Raw genomic sequence first — 19367 nt, 5'->3', positions numbered from 1 at the left:
CCTTCCGGGCTCCGCGCGCTCCCTCGCCCGCCAAGCCGCAGCTACGCCGGCGGGAGCCGGCCAGAGGGACCAAGGCCACTCCCCACCCACCCACAAGGCGGGGTCTAGACGCCCCTCCTAAGGCAACTCAGCCAATCGCAGGTGGTTAGTGACGACATCCGCACCCCCGGCTCTTACGCGTATTTGCGTCATACGTGGCGTAAGAGCCCTGTGTAAGCGAGGATAGCTACCCAAGCTTTCCCTCCCCCAACAAGTAGGAGTCACCTCACTAGTCTTCCCAGTTGGCCAACCCCTTTTGAACATATGTTCTTCCTCAAGGACCACCAGTGCTAGTCCCTAGGCTTATGGCTGACGAAAAAGGTAATGGTTGCCTGGCAGTTAGAAAAGATACAAGATAGAGGGCTAAGGTGAGGAGGGGAAAAGTGAATAGAACAGGTGCTTTTATGCATCTTAATTAGTGGTACGGGGTCAACCTTAAGAGGAGTGGTTAGGCGTGTGTGCCTGGATTCTAGTGCTAGCAAGGCCATTTACTAGGTATGCAACCGTGGTAAGTTACTTAACCTCTCTGAGCCCAAGTTTTCTGATTTGTAAAATGAGGACGCTAATAGTACCTACCTTATAGGGTAGTCGTGAGGATTAAATGAGTTCAACAATTTGAATCACTTAGAACAGTGACTACACTGACACACACCGAGTACACAATAGTTTTTATTACTCTTTAGTCGCCCTTTCTCCCGACCCCTCCCACCACCAGGCCATCAACAATCTCATGATTTCATATCTCATCTAAGTCCACTCCTCCTGGTACTTAGTACCCGAGCCCTATGGAAACCACTGTGCTCTGTCATTATTAATTTCCTAGTGGTCGTTTCCTTCCACTCTTGTCACCCTAAGAACGAGAAAGTGAGCTCTCTAAACCTCAAATTTGATCACTTTGCTCCCTTGTTTCAGTAATTTCCCATTAAACCTCTTAATAAGTTTACAAAAAAATTCCAACATACAAAAAGGGATATAAGAACATAGTGAATATTCATACACCATTATCTTTTTTTTTTATTTTATTTTGATTTGGGTGAAAATTTACAGAGTCAATTCACTTTTCATACAGCAGTTCACATATACTTTGTCTCATGTCATTGACCACATTTTACCACAATGCAACAGCTCCCCTCCCACTTCCTCCCCATAGTTACCTCTTCCCAGTGTCCATCCCTCCATACTCTCCTGCACCCTGAGCTGTCTCCCTGTGCATAAGCAGCCCTTCCTTCTCCCATGATTGTTCTCTCCAGGGCGTGTGTCTACTTGAGGTAAATGTTTAACTCACTTGCCTGTACTTTGTTTGGCTGGAAACCACAGGTGTGGGTTCAATTCCAGACCTGAAGGGCAGCTAGGGGCCATAGTCTCAGTGGTTCCACCAGGCTCTATTGGATCAGCAAACCTGGTCCCCACCTTTTTTTTTGCCTCCAAATGATTTTGAGTTTTGTTCCACATTGTTCTCCCTCTCTATGCAGGATCTCGTACATCCCTTCCAAGTGGATGACAGTCATACACCATTATCTTGACTTAACAGTTATTGATATCTTGTCGTATTTACTTTTAATTATTTAAAATTATAGACATTGTATTTCATTTATAAATATTTCAATATACATATCTAAGAAAGACTTTTCCCACAACCAAAATACCATTATGACACTGCTAAATTTATAATTTCCTAATAAAATGCTCAGTGCATATTCAAATTTCTTAATTTTTTTCAGAAAATGTCTTTCTTCACCTATTTTGTTTGAAATAGAAGTCAATCAAGGGCTACTATTGCATGTGTTCTGGACCAATCAAATGATAGATGGACAAATAAGATGATAGATGGACCAATCTGATGAAAGATGGAGAAAAGATTGAAGTTGTCAAAGACTTCATATTACTTGGTTCTACAGTCAATGCCAATGGAAGCAGCAGTCAAGAAATCAAAAGACTTGGGCAAATCTGTTGCACAAAACCTCTTTCAAGAGCTGAAGAGCAAATAGATCTCCTTGAAGACTAAGACGCACCTAACCCAAGCCATGGTATCACCTCCTATGCATGTGAGGGTTAGACAATGAATAAGGAAGACCAAAGAAGAGTTGATGCTTTTGAGTTGTGGTGTTGACAAAGAATGCGGAAAGTACCGTGGACTGCTAAAAGAATGAATGAATCTGTCCTGGAATAAGTGCACCTGGAATGCTCCTTGGAAGCGAGAACAGCCAGACTTCATCTCACCTACTTTGGTCATGTTGTCAGAAGGGGCCATTCTCTAGAAAAGGATGTCGTGGTTGGTAAAGTGGAGGGTCAACGAAAGAGGGGAAGGCCCTCAACAAGATGGACTGACGTGGTGGCTGCAGCAATTGGCTTAAGTATATTTGGGATCATGAGGCTGGCACAGGACTGGGCAGTGTTTCATTCTGTTGTGTGTAAGGTGGCTATGAGTCAGAGACAACTCAACAGCACATAATAACAACATTGTATGTGTTTATGTTTCTTTTAAGTCAGTATAGACTTCCATTCTCCACCTTTCACCCATTTTGACATTATCTTGTTGAAGAGATGAGGTCAGTTTTTCTGTTGAATTCCCCCTCTTCTGGATTTGTCTGAGTGTTTTTTCCTCAGAGTGTATTTCCTTTGTATATATTGTATATCCTCTCTGTTTCCTGTAAATTAGAAGTTGGAGCTAATGTCTTGATTAAAAAACAAAACCCCTTGAGTGGATTCCTACTCATAGTGACCCTATAGGACATAGTAGAACCACCCTTTAGGGTTTCCAATGTTATAAATCTTTATGGAAACAGATTGCCTCATCTTTCTCCTGCAGAGCGGCTGATAGATTTGAACCACTGACCTGGTTAGCAGCCAAATGTGAAAAGAAAGCCATCCCCTAGAGCTGGTCACTGAATTCAGACTTCTAGCCTCTTAAACTGTGAGAAAATAAATTTATTTCTGTTAAAGCCACCCATTTATGGTATTTCTATTATAGTATCACTAGAAGACTAAGACATCCAATGAGCAAGGGCCTCTGTGGATACAGTTCCCAGACATCAGCCTGGGGACATAGAGCAGGATGAAGAAAGATGGAGCATGAATATTCATGGGGATATTTAGCTCACTCCTAGCTTCTACTCTTGTTCTCTGGATAAAAAAAAATCTATATCCTTATTATAAATGACACACAAGTTCCTTAATCCAGACATACTCTCATATAAAATTGTCCAACACCAGTGCTCTTGTTATAAAATAGTAGGAAAGAAAAATAAGGGAGAAAAAAACAAAAAAAGAAAGAAACTTCAATGCCAAGCTGACTTTAAATACAGATGCTAAAATAATTGCTTCTGTAGCTGGTCCTGAGGCTTAAACTGATAATCATAGCTTCCTTATTCTCCACGCATTTCATGGTCTCCTTATCCTTACTCAGTACCTTGACTGTATGGGATTTTGAACTGGTAGGTTGAGCCAAATTCTTATTTTTGCAAAATCTGAGTCTGATGTTCCTGGTTTTATTGGGTTTCTTCAGTTTTCTATTGACTCATACAACTGGTGAGTATATACAAGGAAGAGCCCAAGTGAATCCCTCTGGTTCCAGTGATAATCTTTGCTCCCATTTCATAGCAGCAACTCAATTTTTCCCTGGAAATTAGTGTTAAACACTGTGGCTAATATAATGACCCCCATATCAGTCTGTCGTTCAGTGAGTGGTATAAAGAATTCAAAGTGACTACATGGTAGTTGAAGCTTCTAATTTAACATAATTATGACTATAATCCCTGGTGAGAGCATTTTGCTTTTGGGCACTGTGACCTGCACACCCATAAGTGAGGAGGTGGGAAACAAATATTCCTTCAGAGATTTTGATAGTTACTCTTAGTTATTCATAATAATGAGAGGGGTCACTTTATCTTTACTCCTTGGTTCCAGAACCCTTGGGGATGTATAAAGCATTCTGTATGTTCAGTAATGGTGCACTTCCAGAAGCACTGCAGACAGGAAAGGCCAATCCATACCCAGAATATAAATCACTGTCCATTTTCATGGTGAAAGAAAGTCAATGTAAGAGTCTGTCACCAGAGTGCAGGTGTGCCGTACTGGGGTCTCAGTGTTGTCCTCTGCTGTTGGTAGATTGGCATTCAGGGATGCTTGTAAGAAGATCATCCATGGGGAGAGAAGTCCATGTTGTTAAGCCATGAATAGCCTCAATCGCTGACACCAAATCCTTTGGTTCATAGGTCCATTAAGAAAGGTGGTTGGAGAAAAAAATGATGACTAATATCTATAGAGTGGATCATCTCATATGCCTGATTATTGATGAACTCCTCCACAGTCTATGTCTTCTGCTGGTCATTTATGGAGGAAGCCATGATAATCTTTACACTCTGTGCCCATCACAAGTGGTCCATCCCAGGTCTCCTTGTCACAGACCTTCACATCTTATTCTATTTAAGTCCATCATCATCCAACCAATCTGTCAGCCACAAATATTGAATCACTATAGATCGGTACCTCTACCTTCTCTTCTTCAATTCCAAGGGGACTTCCAGATCCAGATCTGCCAATAAAACTTCCTTCAGAGGGGATTTGCCTTCACCAATGTCACTCAGGGGCACTTCTGGGATGGGCTTTAATGCAGCCTTCTTCCACTACTGAATGATGCCTGCATTTTCTGAAGACTCATGTATAAATTAAGCAAATGTTTTTTCTTACTCTGTTAGCTGGTCATAGAGAATTCTGTATGAAGCCATAAATAAAGTTGTGGGTGAGGCAGGAAAGCAATAAGAGTCTGAACTTCCTGCTCATGCAGTTTATTTGTTTTATCCAGACCTTCTTGGGTCCAGTCTCATCTATATCCTTGCCATTTAACAATGGAATTCTGTAACAAACCTCTAACTTTATGATTTGGTGGATCAGATAATCCGTTCATGTTACCTGTTGTCCCATAGTCAGGTGTTTAGTCTATACCAGGGTTTAGTAGAAAACCAGGAGCTGCTTTTCAAATGAAAAATAATTGATAGTATGAGAGAGTGTGGCCTTGCTCCAAAATCCTAGGGTTTTTACAATGATAAATTTACCAGGGCTTGTAAGAAGATTCAAAGAACATCTTGGGCTGCTACAGACACTTCTACTATCGGTGAGAGCACTGGGTAATAATAATTAAGTGAAAGGACTTGCATTGCAGCCTGAAACTGCGGCAGAACCTTTTCTTGCTTCAGGCCACACTGGAAGCCTAATGAATTGCTGGAAAGTAGGACAGCACATTCAAACATGTTGTACATTGCCCCAAATGCTAAAGAGGTTCACTATGTTATGCCTCTTTTTTATTGTGGTAGGTGATGCAAAGTGAAGTGCACTGCATCTTACCTTAGAATGGCATCTCAACATGCCACAGAGCACTGAACCCTAGAAACTTAACTAATGTTGCAGAACTCTGAGCTCCCATGGGGTTCTTCTATTATCGGGGATACACGTGTCCCAGGGTACTTGCTACATCCTGCTTACTATATCCAGTTAGTACAATGTTGTTGTCAGATGCCATCAAGTTGGCTCTGACTCATAGTGACCCTATGTATAACAGAATGAAATGTTGCCTGGTCCTGTGCCATGCTCACAATATTAAGTATATTTGAGCCCATTGTTGCAGCCATTGTGTCAATCCATCTCGAAGGTCTTCTTCTTTTGAAAAATAATGAACCAGTATGATTTTCTGTGGGATATAAAGGTAATAAAGTCTTTTCAGACCATATTTTTACAGAAAACAGAAGAAGTGACCTAGCCCTGAAAGAAAACAGAGTATACTATTGTCTCTACCATGTAAATGCAAACTTCTCCTGATTGTCTTTCATGATAAGAATGGAAAATAAAACATTTTTTAGATCAGTGTTGTTTAATGGAAACTTAATAATTATATATGTTATGTAAATTTTCATAATAGCTACATTTAAACTTTAAAAAGAAATAGGTGAAATTAATTTTAATAATGTGTTTTATTAAAGAGAGCCCTGGTGGCACAGTGGTTAAAAGTGTTTGGCTGATGACCAAAAGGTAGGTGGTTCAAACCTATCAGCTGCTCCATGGGAGAAAGATGAGGCAATTTGCTTCAGTAAAGATTCATAGCCTTAGAAACCCTATGGAGCAGTTCTACTCTGTCCTATAGAGTCACTATGAGTCAGAATCAACTTGACGGCAGTGGGGTTGGGTTTATTTTATGTAGCCCAATATATGCAAAATATTATTTCAATGTGTAATCAATATAAAAAGTCATTAATGAGATTTTTTGCATTTTTTTTTCATATTTTTGCTTTTTTTTTTTTTTCATACTAAGTGTTCAAAATCCAGTGTGTATTTTACTCTCAGTTCGGACATCTCAGTTCGGACTAACCATACTTCAATTGCTCAGTGGTCACAGTGGCTAGTAGATACCATGCTGGGCAGTGCAGGTCTTGATCCATGGTGCATACCAGGTGCCAAGGGTATTTTTGATTTGCTTTAATAAAGATAGTTGATCAGGAACCAGAACTGCAGTTATCATCATCACCTGACCAAGTTTAGGATTAAACTACAGTTATTCTCAGAGATTCATCCTTCTATTTTACAAGACAAATAAACATATTAAATGAGGATATGATAGGAAGAGCCACCTCTGCATCTTTCAAACCCTTGTTGTTGTTATCTCAGACTCACAGTGACCCTACGTACACCAGAACGAAACACTGCCCGGTCCTGTGCCAGCCCCACGATCCTTGCCATACCTGAGACCGTCATTGAAGCCACTGTGTCAATCCATCTCATGGAGCAGCTTCCCCTCTTTCGTTGACCCTCCACTTTACCAAGCATGACATCCTTCTCCAGGGAATGATCCCTTCTGACAACATGACCAAAGTAACTGAGATGAAGTCTAGTCATTCTCACTTCCAAGGATCATTCTGGCTGCACTTCTTCCAGGAAAGATTTGTTAGTTTTTTAGCAGTCCATGGTACTTTCAGTATGCTTGACATTGCTCTTAATCTTTGAAATTCCTCTAGGGAATACAGAATTGCTTTTGGTGCACTCTTTTGGAAGGAGGAGGTAAGTTTCAGGGTCTTCCACTGGGCCATTCTTGCCCAAATAACCTTTCTCTCACAGCTCAGGAATTGAGGCAGACTCTGTCAATTGTTACACTATTCCCTCTGTACATCCTGAGACTAAGAAACGACCACAGGATGAGTCCACAATCCCACTGGATTACTGTATGACAGACAGGGGTCATACTCCATTTCTAATCTGACATTGATAAGTTCTCACTCTGATAGTGACCACAGTGGTATTTTGGGTCTTTAGAAACTAGCCTCTGTGCAAAATCAGTTTCTAATAATGCCAGAATGTTTGGGGATGCCCCTTTTCCCCAGCACAAGAGTGCTTGTAAATGGCTACAGATCCTTATGGGGGAGACCTGGAGGAAGATTCATTGTGTACAACTTAAGGCCACATTGCCACCCAGTCGGAGCACACCATATCTGTGAAATGGCTTAGCTCTGGGAATTGGGGAAAGACTGAGAGTTCCTACTAGGACAAGGATACTTCTCACACAACACAACTGACTTTTTTCCAAGAGTCCCAGTGTCAATAGAGGTGCTGGGAAGTCAAGAAGAAGACATTTCTTTACTTCTGCTAATCTAAGTTTACTTCTTTAATCCAATTTTTTACTCCTTCAACTTACTTATTTTTAAAATATTTTGTTGAGTTTTTAGTGAAAGTTTATACAGCAAATTGGATTCCCGCTTAACAATTTTTGTATATAATGTTCAATGACATTGGTTACACTTTCCACATTTTGTCAACTTTCTCCATATTTCTATTCTGAATATGTTCCACTGCTCCTTCAATTTAGATAGGTTCAATCCACCTGGTACCAACTCACACATACAGAAGGCTTATTTGTATCATAGTTCCTCCATGTCAAGTAACTTGCCTGAACTGATGGGACAGCCATCCCTTGATAAGCACTCATTCACCCATTCAGCACTGTTGACCAGATCACGGTGATCCCCATGCCCAAAGAGGAGCTTAGAGAGGTGGTGCCATTTCTGCTCCCTCTGGGTATTTCCTCATGAATGGAAAAATACTGGGTTGAGGCTGAGAAAATATTTTTCTTCAGTCTCAGGGCTCCTAAAGCTCCTAAAAATGTTTTAGAAGAAGTTGTTGTTGTTGTTATGTGCCGTCAAGTCGGACCTGACTCATAACGACCCCTCCTTGGGTTTCCGAGGTGGTATCACTACGAAAGTAGATTGCCCAACATTCCTTCTGAGGAGTGGCTGGTGGGTTTGAACCACCAGCCTTCTGGTTAGCAGTCAAGTGCCTTAGTAGTTTTGTGTATTAAAAAAAAAAAAAAAAAAAAAAAACTTTTTTAAAGTAAATGGAATCATGTACTTTTTGGTCTAGCTTCTCTCTCTTTCTCTCTATTGCTTTGTGAAAAGAGTTCATTCCTCTTCAACTGTATTTTATTATATGAATTTGTGATCATGTATTTATCCATCCTGCTGTCGATGGACATTCAGGCTGTTTCCAGTTTGAGATTATTGTATATCATGCCGTTATAAATGTCTTGTATATGTCAGTGTCTCCTATTTCTCTAAGCCGGTGGTTCTCCAAGTGTGGTCCCTGGACCAGCAGCATCAGTATCAGCTGTGAATTTCTTAGAAATAGAAATTCTCAGATCCCACTCCAGACCTACTGAATCAGAACTGAAGGTGAGTCCCAATAATCTAATTTTAATAAGCTTTCCAGGTGATTCTAATGCATATTAACATTTGAGAATCACTCTTCTAGCTATACACTGAAGAGTGGAGCTGGTGAGTCACAGGATATATGTGTGTTCTACTTTAATGGCTAATATCAAGCTGTTTTCCAAATTGATTACACATAAGGAAAGCTGCCATTGCATCTGTGGTTCCACCTTGACTTTCCTCGCTTCAGGAGTGGTCACTGAAGGGAAAACAAGACAGAAACCAGTCTTCCATTGTCACCAAGTTGCTATATTTTCCTCACCCCCATTCTCTTTTATGGTCTCACTTCTCTTACTTCAGGAGCTCTGGTGGCTTGCTGGTTAAAACATTTGAATGCTAACCAAAACAGCAGTGTTTCTAACTCACCAGCTGATCTGCAGCAGAAAGATAAGGCAGTCTGCATCCATAAAGATTTATAGCCTTGGGAACCTATAGGACAGTTCTACTCTGCCCTATAAGGTTGCTATGAATTGGAATCAACTCAATGACAGTGGGTTTCTCTTACTTCAGAGGCTCTGGCCAGGCCCAAACCCCACCCAGCCTGCCAGAAGACAAGCTCACAGAAAGTTTGCATGGAAGTTCACTTTAAAGATCCAGATTTGGGTCTTCCTAGAAATGCCCCTTTGAAGGGCAAAGGGGAGGGTGGTGGGGCAGAGAGGCTTCTCTTGTGTTGTCAATCAGCTACAAGGTTGTGGCCCACAGTGGGGAATGGTTCAAAGAAGCCCTAAAACAAGAAGAAATAAGGGATTTGGAATCAGTTTGTGGGGAGGCAGCCCTGCCTTCACCTACTCTCCATCCCAAAATACAAAGCAGGCTGGATGCAGCCTGATTTGAGTAAGCCTTAAACACAGTGACTCAGCCCACCAATTGCACGCCTGTCTTCCTGGCTCCCACATGTAATTCTCCTCCTTCCTGTGATTTTCCTTTCGGTATGGGGCTGGAGAGGGAGCTCTGGTAGCGTAGTGGCTAAGGCATTTGACTGCTAACCAGAAGCCTGGCGGTTCAAACCCACCAGCCACTCCTCGGAAGGAAGGTTGGGCAATCCTACTTCCGTAGTGATACTGCCTCGGAAACCCAAGGAGGGGTCGCTATGAGTCAGGGCTGACTCGACGGCACATAACAACAACAACATGGGGCTGGAGAAGAATGGCAACTCTTTGATTGCGTTCTTGGAAACACCATGGCAACCAGTCCCCACAGGTGGGTCTGTCACTTAGCTCTGATTATGTTGCCCCAGCAACCAATCCAGGCTCAAGAAGCCCAGCTGCCATATGACAGGAGTGGAGACCAGTTTCCTTGGAAAGCATGAGAGGCTGGACTGTCCCCCACCCCTACCCCGTGAGGTGCAGGCTTGCCTCTGGATAAAATGAACAGCCAGCTCAGGAGCTCAGCTCCACTGCCACCACCCCAGTCCAAGTGACCTCAGCCTCTTGTGGACCAGGGTCATCTCCTTACAGGTTTATCAGTTTCCTCACTCTTGTTCTTCTCACAATCCAGGTGTCAGCATCACTAGGGTGGCCTTTTAAAATTGTATATCATATTATGACACTCTCTTTCTTAAACTTTGCTAGCTGACTTTCCACTGCACTTAGAGTAAAATCCAAGCCACTGGTATCTATGAGCCCCTGTGTGGTCAGTTCTGAGCCAACTTCTCCAACTTAACTTTTACCACTGGCTCCTCTGCCTGTTCCTCTAACGTGCCATGGTACTCTCATCTCAGGGAATTGGCCGTTGCAATGCTTTCTGCCTGGGATGCCTTTTCTATATATATTCCTCTGGCTGCCACTGTCTTGTCATTTAGGTCTTAGTCCAAACGTCACTTCTTCAGAGAGGCCTTCCTCAGTGTGGAAGAGTATGATATTTGTCATAGCCCAGCCCCCACTAGAGTTCTTGAGAGGAAGGACAGGGGCTGTGGAAGGGAAAAGATTGGAAATCAGTAGACTTGGGTCTAGTCTTGGCTCCACCATGAACCTGCATGCAGCCTTGAGTAAGGCCGTTGACCAGCATGGGTCCCAATTTATCAACTATGAAGATAGATAGATGTACCAGGTGAGTGGTTTTTAATTTGGATTCTGAAGAATTCAAGGATTCCAAATTTCTGTCTCAGAGCCTTGGCCCGGTGACATCCATGGCACAGAACAGAGCAAGGGGAGGCTTTAGTGAGAGGAACTCTGGGCTACCTTCTCCTGTTTCTCCAAAGAGCTTTGCTATCACCTATTATGGGAGCTCTGGTAGCATAGTGGCTAAGGCACTTGACTGCTAACCAGAAGGCTGGCAGTTCAAACCTACCAGCCACTCCTCGGAAGGAAGATGGGGCAATCTACTTCCATAGTGATACTGCCTCGGAAACCCAAGGAGGGGTCATTATGAGTCAGGTCCCACTTGATGGCACATAACAACAACAACAACATCACCTATTATACACAAGGGAGATCTGGTGGTGTAGTGCCTAAGGCATTTGAGTTTTAACCAGAAGACTGGTGGTTCAAACCCACCAGCCATTCCTCGGAAGGAAGATTTGGCAATCTACTTCTGCCTGACTCAATGGCAGTGAGTTTGGTTTGGGTTTGGTATTATATACAAGGGAGTATAGTGGGGAAGTGGGGAATGGGGCCACACGTAAGATTCTCTTAGCAAAAAGGAGGACCTTTTATTTAATTTTGAAAACTCTGCAGTTGCTTCAAACTCAATGCCTATGCATCATGTTATAGATAATTTCTTCCTTAGTAGCTCTCAGCTCCAACATCATGTGCTCCCCCTCACTCTGATCTCTCATATGGATTTCCACAGGTGGTCTGTGAGAAAGCCAGGAAAGTCAGGGCAGCCTTCAACTGGGAAAGGACAGCTTTATTCTTCAGCTTATCTGTTCACATCCCAATACCCATTCCTTCCTTCAAACCCACCACTTCCTTTTAAGCAGGCCCTTGATGAGTCCACCCTCCCCAGAAAAGCCCAGCCCCTCACCTTGTTGGGGTTGCCCACCTCTTGTTTGAGGACCTTCAAAACTACTTTGGAGGTAAAGCACTGGTCCGTGTTCACCTTGGCCATTGGGCTCTGTGAAGATGGAGCCAGGAGTGAAGTAGGAGGCAGAAAAGAATGACAGTGTCTCAGAGGGAAAGAGATGGAATCTAAAGGTAGGGATTCAAAATTTCTGAGAAGAAACACAAGTCTCACCTTGGGGAATAAGAGTCGAAGTTTCTCCTCTTGCTTGCCTCTAGAAGAGACAGGGATGACAAACAGGACCCGACTTGGCTGATGTCCGTTTCCCCTCACTTTGCAAATATTGCTAGTGATCATGGACTTGTCCCCTGTTGATCTCACGAAGGACCTCTGACCCACCTCCTAGTGCTCCTGCCAGCAGTTTTCATATCCATTCCCTTTCCTCTTCCGTCTGCCCACCAGGCAGCATTACGGACCACAGGTCTCATACACCTCACCACAGTGGTTTTGGTGGGAAAGGCTTCTTTTCCATCCCTCAGACAGGGATCTGGGGGGTGGAATCTGGCATGTTCTCCATCTTTTGGGTCATCACATCCTGGGTGATGTCATCCTTCCAGAACAGTTCTTCAAGGTGAAAGGAAGGGGTGGATTGACAGCTGGGATATTCTGATTGGCCCACTCCAGGGACCAGAGTCAGATCAATACTTCCCTTATGTCTAAAGTGCACATATTGTGGAGACAAGATGGTGTATAAAAGTTGCTTATCACAGTAGCTGGCATGTAGTAAATATTCTATTAGAATTATGATAGTATTCTCTTTGATGATTCATTTGATGCTATTGTGAAGAATTAAATGAGGTCAGGGGTGTGAAAAGTGCTTGGAAAACCTAAAACAGAGGTCCTCAAATGTTAATGTGTGTCAGAGTCTCCTACAGAGAAATATTGGCATACAGGCTACTGTTCCAACACCAGAGTTTCTGGCTCAGAGGTCTGGGTGGTGGTTGTTGTTCATTGCACAAGTCAGATGTGTGCAGATGGAACTGCTCCTGTGGGTTTTCAAGGTTGTGACATTCGGGAAGCAGATTGCCAGGCCTGTCTTCCAAGGTGCCTCTGGGTAGGTTTGAACCACCAACTTTTTGGTTGGTAGTCCAGCGCTTAACCATTTGCAGTTTAAGAATTTGCATTTCTAAGAAGTTCTACGGTGATGCTGATGCTGTGGTCTTGGCATGCTCTTTAAGAACCACTGCTCTAAGCCATTACACACACATTAGACCTTATGATTATTGATAATATGAATTCAAGACATATCTCTTGTCTGACTGTCTCCCAATCATGAAACTCCATTCTAAGGAAGAGTCAGCCACCTGTCCCCAAGGGACTTTCCACCTGCTTTTGGTCCTCCTTCTATTTGTAATATAATTTGCCCTGCTGTCACCCCAAGTCTGATGTGTGTGTTGTGTGTGTGTGTGTCTCTTGGCTTAGAACCCCAGGCTGTCTGCCAATGGGAAAAAGTGCAGAATGCAGACAGTGCCGGAAGTTGGCAAGGTCCCCAAAATCTGGGTGCTGATTTCTTTCAGGGTCTCCTTCTAGAAGGCTCTGCTGGCTCTTCAGGGTGTTCAAATGCAAGGAGCCCACCTACCCAGATCCACCCCTACTCCCATCTTGTCCCTCCTCCATGAGGAGAGTATGGTAGTTACGTTTGTGTGTCAACTTGCCTGGGCCTGGTTGAGTGGCAGGGCAGCTGGATGTAGTATACCCCATGACTCATCATGGGGATGAGTAATCCATGGTAATCAACTCCATGGTGCAATCTACTGTGAGCAGCTGAGTAGCTGCCTTAGGGATGTGGTCTGCTTCCTGTATATAAGGAGAAGCCTTGGGGAACGGTCTCCAGGTTATGGCATGCTTGAACCCTGCATGTAGCCATGTCATTGCTCAGCAGCCTGCCATGCTTTGTCAACTTTGGGACTTTCAGTGGACTTGAATTAATGGCTTGGCGTGTGGTTTGGTAACATTAGGACTGTGCCTTTTCACTTGTCAAACTTGGGCTTGTCAGACTCAGCAGCCAGCAGCTGTCTGAGCAAAGAAAAGCCTCTAGCTTCAGTGGCCCAGGAGCAGGAGGCAGAGCTGAAGCCCAAGGCTGAGGGGCTTTCACCCAGCCCCTAGAGCCTAGCACTTTGAACTCAGACTTAAAGCCTCCAGACTGTAAGAGAATAAACTCCTGCTTGTTAAAGCCATCCCATTTGTGGTATATTCTTGTCAGAGAAGTACTAGGTAACCAAAATAATCAGTGTGACAGAGAAGTTCAGGTCGAGACATTTGGGGAAGCAGGAAATCTGTTCTCAGGTCAGAGAGCCCTTCACAGCTGACCTGGCCCCAGTCTCTCTTCTCCAACTCCTCCAGACTTACCTTGGGGAAAAATCTGCTAGAATACACCTTGCAAGGGCCAGAAGATGGGGGCAATAAATCCTTGGAGAGGTCAGAGATGTCCCGGTCCCACTTGGTCCTGTCCATCTAAGCACACAATATTGATGTCAGCAAGGAGTTTGGCCAAAAGCCTTCCAAAGTCCCAGCTGAAGAAAAGCAGATTCCCTTCCCTGTCACTTGTGGATTCCTTGGTCTCTGTCCCCACACCAGGCCCTCTCTCCCCTTCAAGTCTTCCTTCTCATTTTTCCCCTCCCCTGTTACAACCTGCCTCATTATTCAGCTCCTGGGCCTTATTTACACTTGGTACCAACTTCAGGTAAGTTGAAGCTTACAAGCAAAGAGCACCTATGGAGGTTCAGGTGAGCAGAGGCTCAGAGAGATTATACACGGGATGGACAATCATGTAGTCAGGTGGGGTATGGGGAAGCAAGTGAGCTGCATATTGGGAATAATTTGAATCCTGGAGGAGATTAGGGAAGAGGTCTGGAATCCTTAGATGAAGAAATATTAGGATGTATAAGGTTGGAGTGTCTGAGTCCTTTTCCTGAAAGCCACAGTTTGCCCAGCTGTGCGTTAGGGAGAGGTGGGGGAGGTGAATAACCCCTACTGCTATACACACCTTCCTTCTTCAGGTAGATAAGGTAGAGTTGGGGGACAGTCCATTCTCTCCTATGGTGGAATTCCTGTGAGCCATTACGGAGCAGTATTAAGAAATAGGACTTTTTTTTTTTCCCAACTAAATGGATCCCAACAACCATTACCGGGCTTCTGGAAGGAGCAGAACCTCCCGAATCCTACCAAGAAGTAAGAGTTTGGAGGAGGAGAAACCATTCTGTGAGGTGGCACTCCCAGAGCTGATAGGAGTGAGTGTGGTGCACTGGCTGTAGAGCGGCTGGCGCTCTCCGCGGTGCTGAGAAGCGGCCGAAGCCTGGCGGGGGTGGGGAGCCCTCTGGGAGGTGAAGAGAGCCAGACATCTCCACCTGGCAGGACCATACTCTCCCTCCCCTCAGCCGCCAGGAATTCTGGAGTCTGCGCAGTCTGTCTCGGATCCTGCGGCAGCGCTAGATCTACCTAAGGTGGTACAGGTGGGAGGGGAGGAAGGATGGGCCCCTTTTCCCTCCACCCCCTTCTGCCCGAGCCTGGAAATTGCAGGCCCGAGGCTCTGGGTCTTTCGGTCCAACCTTGTCCTGGGAGCCAAGATCGGTATCAGCGGCCAGTCCCCTGCCAATCCCTCAGCGGGGTCGTCTCTCCCTGGCTCCTTGACGCACCTCGCTTCTCCTGTGTCACCGTAAGCCGGTTACCTCCCTCTGATCATTTGTCTTCCCTTGCCCCTTGGAAACCCCCAAGCCCTGACTCTGCGTCTCTTAGGCCCAGACCCTACAAGTTGAACCCCACCTGGACCCTAAGGCTCTTCGTCCAAGATGCTCTCTGCATTTCTTCCTTCTCTCTCCTCAAACACATTTTTGTTTTCTCCAGAGTTTCCTACCTTCAGGGCCGCTCCCACTTCTCTCAGGATCTCTCCCTGGCCCTGAGTCCATGCCCCCAGGTTTCCTCCTGACCGTTGGCACTAATGCCGCTGCAGCCCCCTGGGCGCTTGTTCAGCAGCAGGAAACAAAGAAGCCAGAGCCCCCCCGGGGCCCCCAGGCCACCGTGAACGCTGCATCGTCTAGGCTCCGCGCGCTAGCTCCACGGTCTAAGGCGCCACAAGGGTAGCAATATTGGCCGGAGATGCTGAGGATGGGCTGTCGCTTCCCACCAGATAGGGAGGCGGGATCTCCATAACTCTCCCTTGGCAGCTGGGCCAATCACAGACGGGTAGTGACAGTAAGCGCACCCCTGGCTCTTTAACATCACCAGCGTCCCGCACAGCTTTAGAGTCCCGCCCCTGCTGGCACCTACCTAATCCCCATTCCTTCTTCTCCGGGCCTAGAATTCCCACTTGGCCTGCTCCTTTCTTGACATAAGGCCCATCCCAAGGACCTCCAAGTCCACCACCCAAGGTTGGCGACATGGATTGCGGTTGTGGGAGCTGGGAGTCTGGGTAAAGATACCTCTCTGGAAGGCTGAACCCTAAGGTGAGACAGAAGTGTCTAAGGTGTGTGTGTAAATTGTATCCACCTCACGTATTTGTTGTGAGGGTCACACAGGAACAGTGATTAAACAGACACTCAATAAACTTAGTCTATTTTTTAACTTTTATCCTTAATGCTCCTTTTACGGTCCCTGGGTGACACAAGGAGTTCTGCTGGTTAGTGGTTAAGGCATTTGGCTACCAGCCTGAAGGTCAAACCCACCAGCCACCCCGCAGAAGAGAGATGGAGCAGTTTGCTTCCGTAGAGATTCACAGCCTTGGAAACCCAGTGGGGGTGGCTATGAGTTGGAATGGACTCAGTGGCAGTGAGTTTGATTTTCTGGAGTTTGGGATGACACAAGCAGGTAAGAACTAATTTACTAGCTGAAAGGTTGGTGGTTTGAACCCTCCCAGAGGCACCTTGGAAGACAGGCATGGCAACATGCTTCCAGAAGGTCAGGGCCTTGAAGTCCCTATGGAGAAGTTTGATTCTTCACATATAGGGTCTCCATGAGTCAGAATCAAAGTGAAAGCAACTAACAATAGTAACGATGCTTCCTTTACCCTCATTCCCCTAAAACTCTTCAGCAATCATAGGGTTTCCACCTTGAAGTGGATTACACAGCCATCAGCTTCTCTCCACACCTCCCTGTCCTGTACTCTTTAACAGAGCTAATACAATAACAAACTAATCTGCTTCCACTAGGCACTTGAGAACCATCTGCCAAAAGGCTAGCGTGTGAGCTTTCTAAACCCCAAATAAGGCATTTCAATATTTTTTAAATTAAATATTATGAAAAAAAATATTTAAAAAGAGTCTAATGAACTATTACCCAGACTTAATTAACATTTTACATTTAATTTTAACACTTAACATCTTTTTCTTTTTCTTTTTTCTCCTTAAATGAACATTGTTCTCTTTAATCTCAGCTGTGTCTTTTGTTCAACAATTTCTTTCTTTCTTTTTTTTTTTTTTTAATTGTGATTTGGGTGAAGGTTTACAGAGCAAATTCACTTTCCATACAGCGGTTCACATATACTTTGTCTCATGACATTGACCACAGTTTACCACAATGCAACAGCTCCCCTCTCACTTCCTCCCTATAGTTACTTCTTCCCAGTGTCCAACCCTCCGTGCACTCCTGCCCCCTGAGCTGTCTCCCTGTGCATAAGCAGCCCTTCTTTCTCCCATGATTGTTCTCTCCAAGGAGTGTATCTACTTGAGGTAAATGTTCAACTCATATGCCTGTCTTTTGTTTGGCTGGAAGCCACAGGTGTGGGTTCAATTCCAGACCTGAAGGGCAGCTAGAGGCCCTAGTCTCAGTGGTTCCACCAGGCCCTATTGGACCAGCAAACCTGGTCCCCCCTGTTTTTGTTTTTTGTTTCTCCAAATGATTTTGAGTTTTGTTCCACATTGTTCTCCCTGTCTATCAGGGATCTACTACATAGATCCCCTTCCAAGTGGATGACAGTGGTAGCTGGGCACCATCTAGTTCTTCTGGTCTCATAGTCATATAGGCTGCAGATTGGATAGTGTACCAGTCACTAGGACTAATTGTTTCTATGAATTTTGGTTTTCTTCATTCTTCTTTGCTCTGGACGAGGAGAGACCCATTGCTGCGTGTAGATGGCAGCTTGCTAGCTTTTAAGATCCCAGTCGCTACTTGCCAAAGTAGGAGGTGGAACAATGTTTTGCATAGTATAACATCTTAAACATTTTAAAAGTAATTTACAGACATCATGACATTTTACTCCCAAATAAACCAGTATGTGTCTCTTAGAATTAGGGATAGTTTGCTATGTAACCACAACATCATTATTATACCTGTGGCATCCTGAATAATGGCCCCCCAAAGGTGCCCACATTCTGATCCCTAGAACCTGTGAATATGTTACCTTACATGGCAAAAGGGACTTTGCTGATATGTTTTAGTCAAAGATCTTGGAATGGGAAGATTATCCTGGATGGGGAAATTATCTGGGTGGGCCCAATGTGATGACAAGGATCCTCATAAGAAGGAGATCAGAATCGGTATAGAAGATGTGATGTCAACTTTCAAGGAAGATTTGAGGAAGGAGCCATGAGCCAAAGAATGCAGGTAACCTCTTGTTGTTGTGTATGCCTTGGAGTGGATTCCAACTCAAAGTGACCTCATGTGACAGAGTGGAACTGTCCCCATAGACTTCCTAGGCTGAACTCTTTACAGGAATGGATCACCAGGTCTATCTCCTGCAGAGCAGTTGGTGGGTTCAAATCACAGACTTTTAAGTTAGCAGTCAGGTGCTTAACCTCTGTGCCACCACAGCTCCTTAGGTGACCTCTAAAAACCAAAACCAAACTCACTGCCATCAAATCAATTCCAATTCATAGCAATCCCCATTGGGTTTCCAAGGCAGTAAATCTTTATAGAAGTAGATTGCCCCATCTTCCTTCCGTGGACTGGCTGGTAGTTTGAACCACCAACCCTCTGGTTAGCAGTCAAATACCTTTAGGCACTGCAACATCAGAACTCCTCTAGAGGCTGAAAAAAGCAAGGGAAAGGATTGTTCGTCTGAAGCCTCCAGAATACATGTGGCAGTGCCTACACGCTGATTTTAGAATTCTGACTTCCAGAACTGAAAGATATGTGTAATGTATATTTGTGTTGTTTTAAGCCACCAAGTTTCAGGCAACTTATTACAGTAGCAATTGGAAACTACAACACCTAACAAAATTTACAACCATTTCCTAATTTATAATAATTCTCTAATACTTCTGGATATACATCCTTCATCAGCAAATGGTTTGCTTCATGTGTGATTTTATTATCATTTGGATAAAATATTATCTTTTTCTTTTCTTGTGATTTCTTTGACCTATGGACTATTTAGAAAGATGTTGCTACTGGAGATGTTCTAGTAACAGTTTTACTATTTATTTATATTTTAATTTCAGTGTCCTTTGAGAACATGTTCTATATCACTTCAATTATCTTGATTTTATTGATTTTTGTTTTATAACCCAGCATATACCCTATATTTGTGAATGTTCTACAAATACATATATGAAAAAAGATATATTCTCTAATTGTTGATGTTGTTGTTGTTGTTGTTGTTATTTGCCGTCGAGTCGGCCCCGACTCATAGCGACCCCTCCTTGGGTTTCC

The 19367-nt window shown here is 44.1% G+C and overlaps 1 protein-coding gene across 1 annotated transcript; it reads right to left on the bottom strand.

Moving 5' to 3' along the window:
- Window positions 1–11542: 11542 nt before the first annotated feature.
- RESP18 (regulated endocrine specific protein 18) lies at window positions 11543–16791 on the bottom strand. Its single transcript, XM_007935687.1, is given in 7 exon segments — window positions 11543–11578; window positions 11748–11837; window positions 12221–12291; window positions 12294–12347; window positions 14133–14237; window positions 15710–15830; window positions 16786–16791. Coding segments are annotated over 7 exon segments (483 nt in total).
- Between the last annotated feature and the right edge of the window lie 2576 nt (window positions 16792–19367).

This window comes from Orycteropus afer, unplaced genomic scaffold (genome assembly GCF_000298275.1).
Source record: "Orycteropus afer afer isolate SDZICR_OR568_19922 unplaced genomic scaffold, OryAfe1.0 scaffold00002, whole genome shotgun sequence".
NCBI classification, from domain to species: domain Eukaryota; kingdom Metazoa; phylum Chordata; class Mammalia; order Tubulidentata; family Orycteropodidae; genus Orycteropus; species Orycteropus afer.
This window is presented reverse-complemented; position numbering and strand designations above follow the sequence as displayed.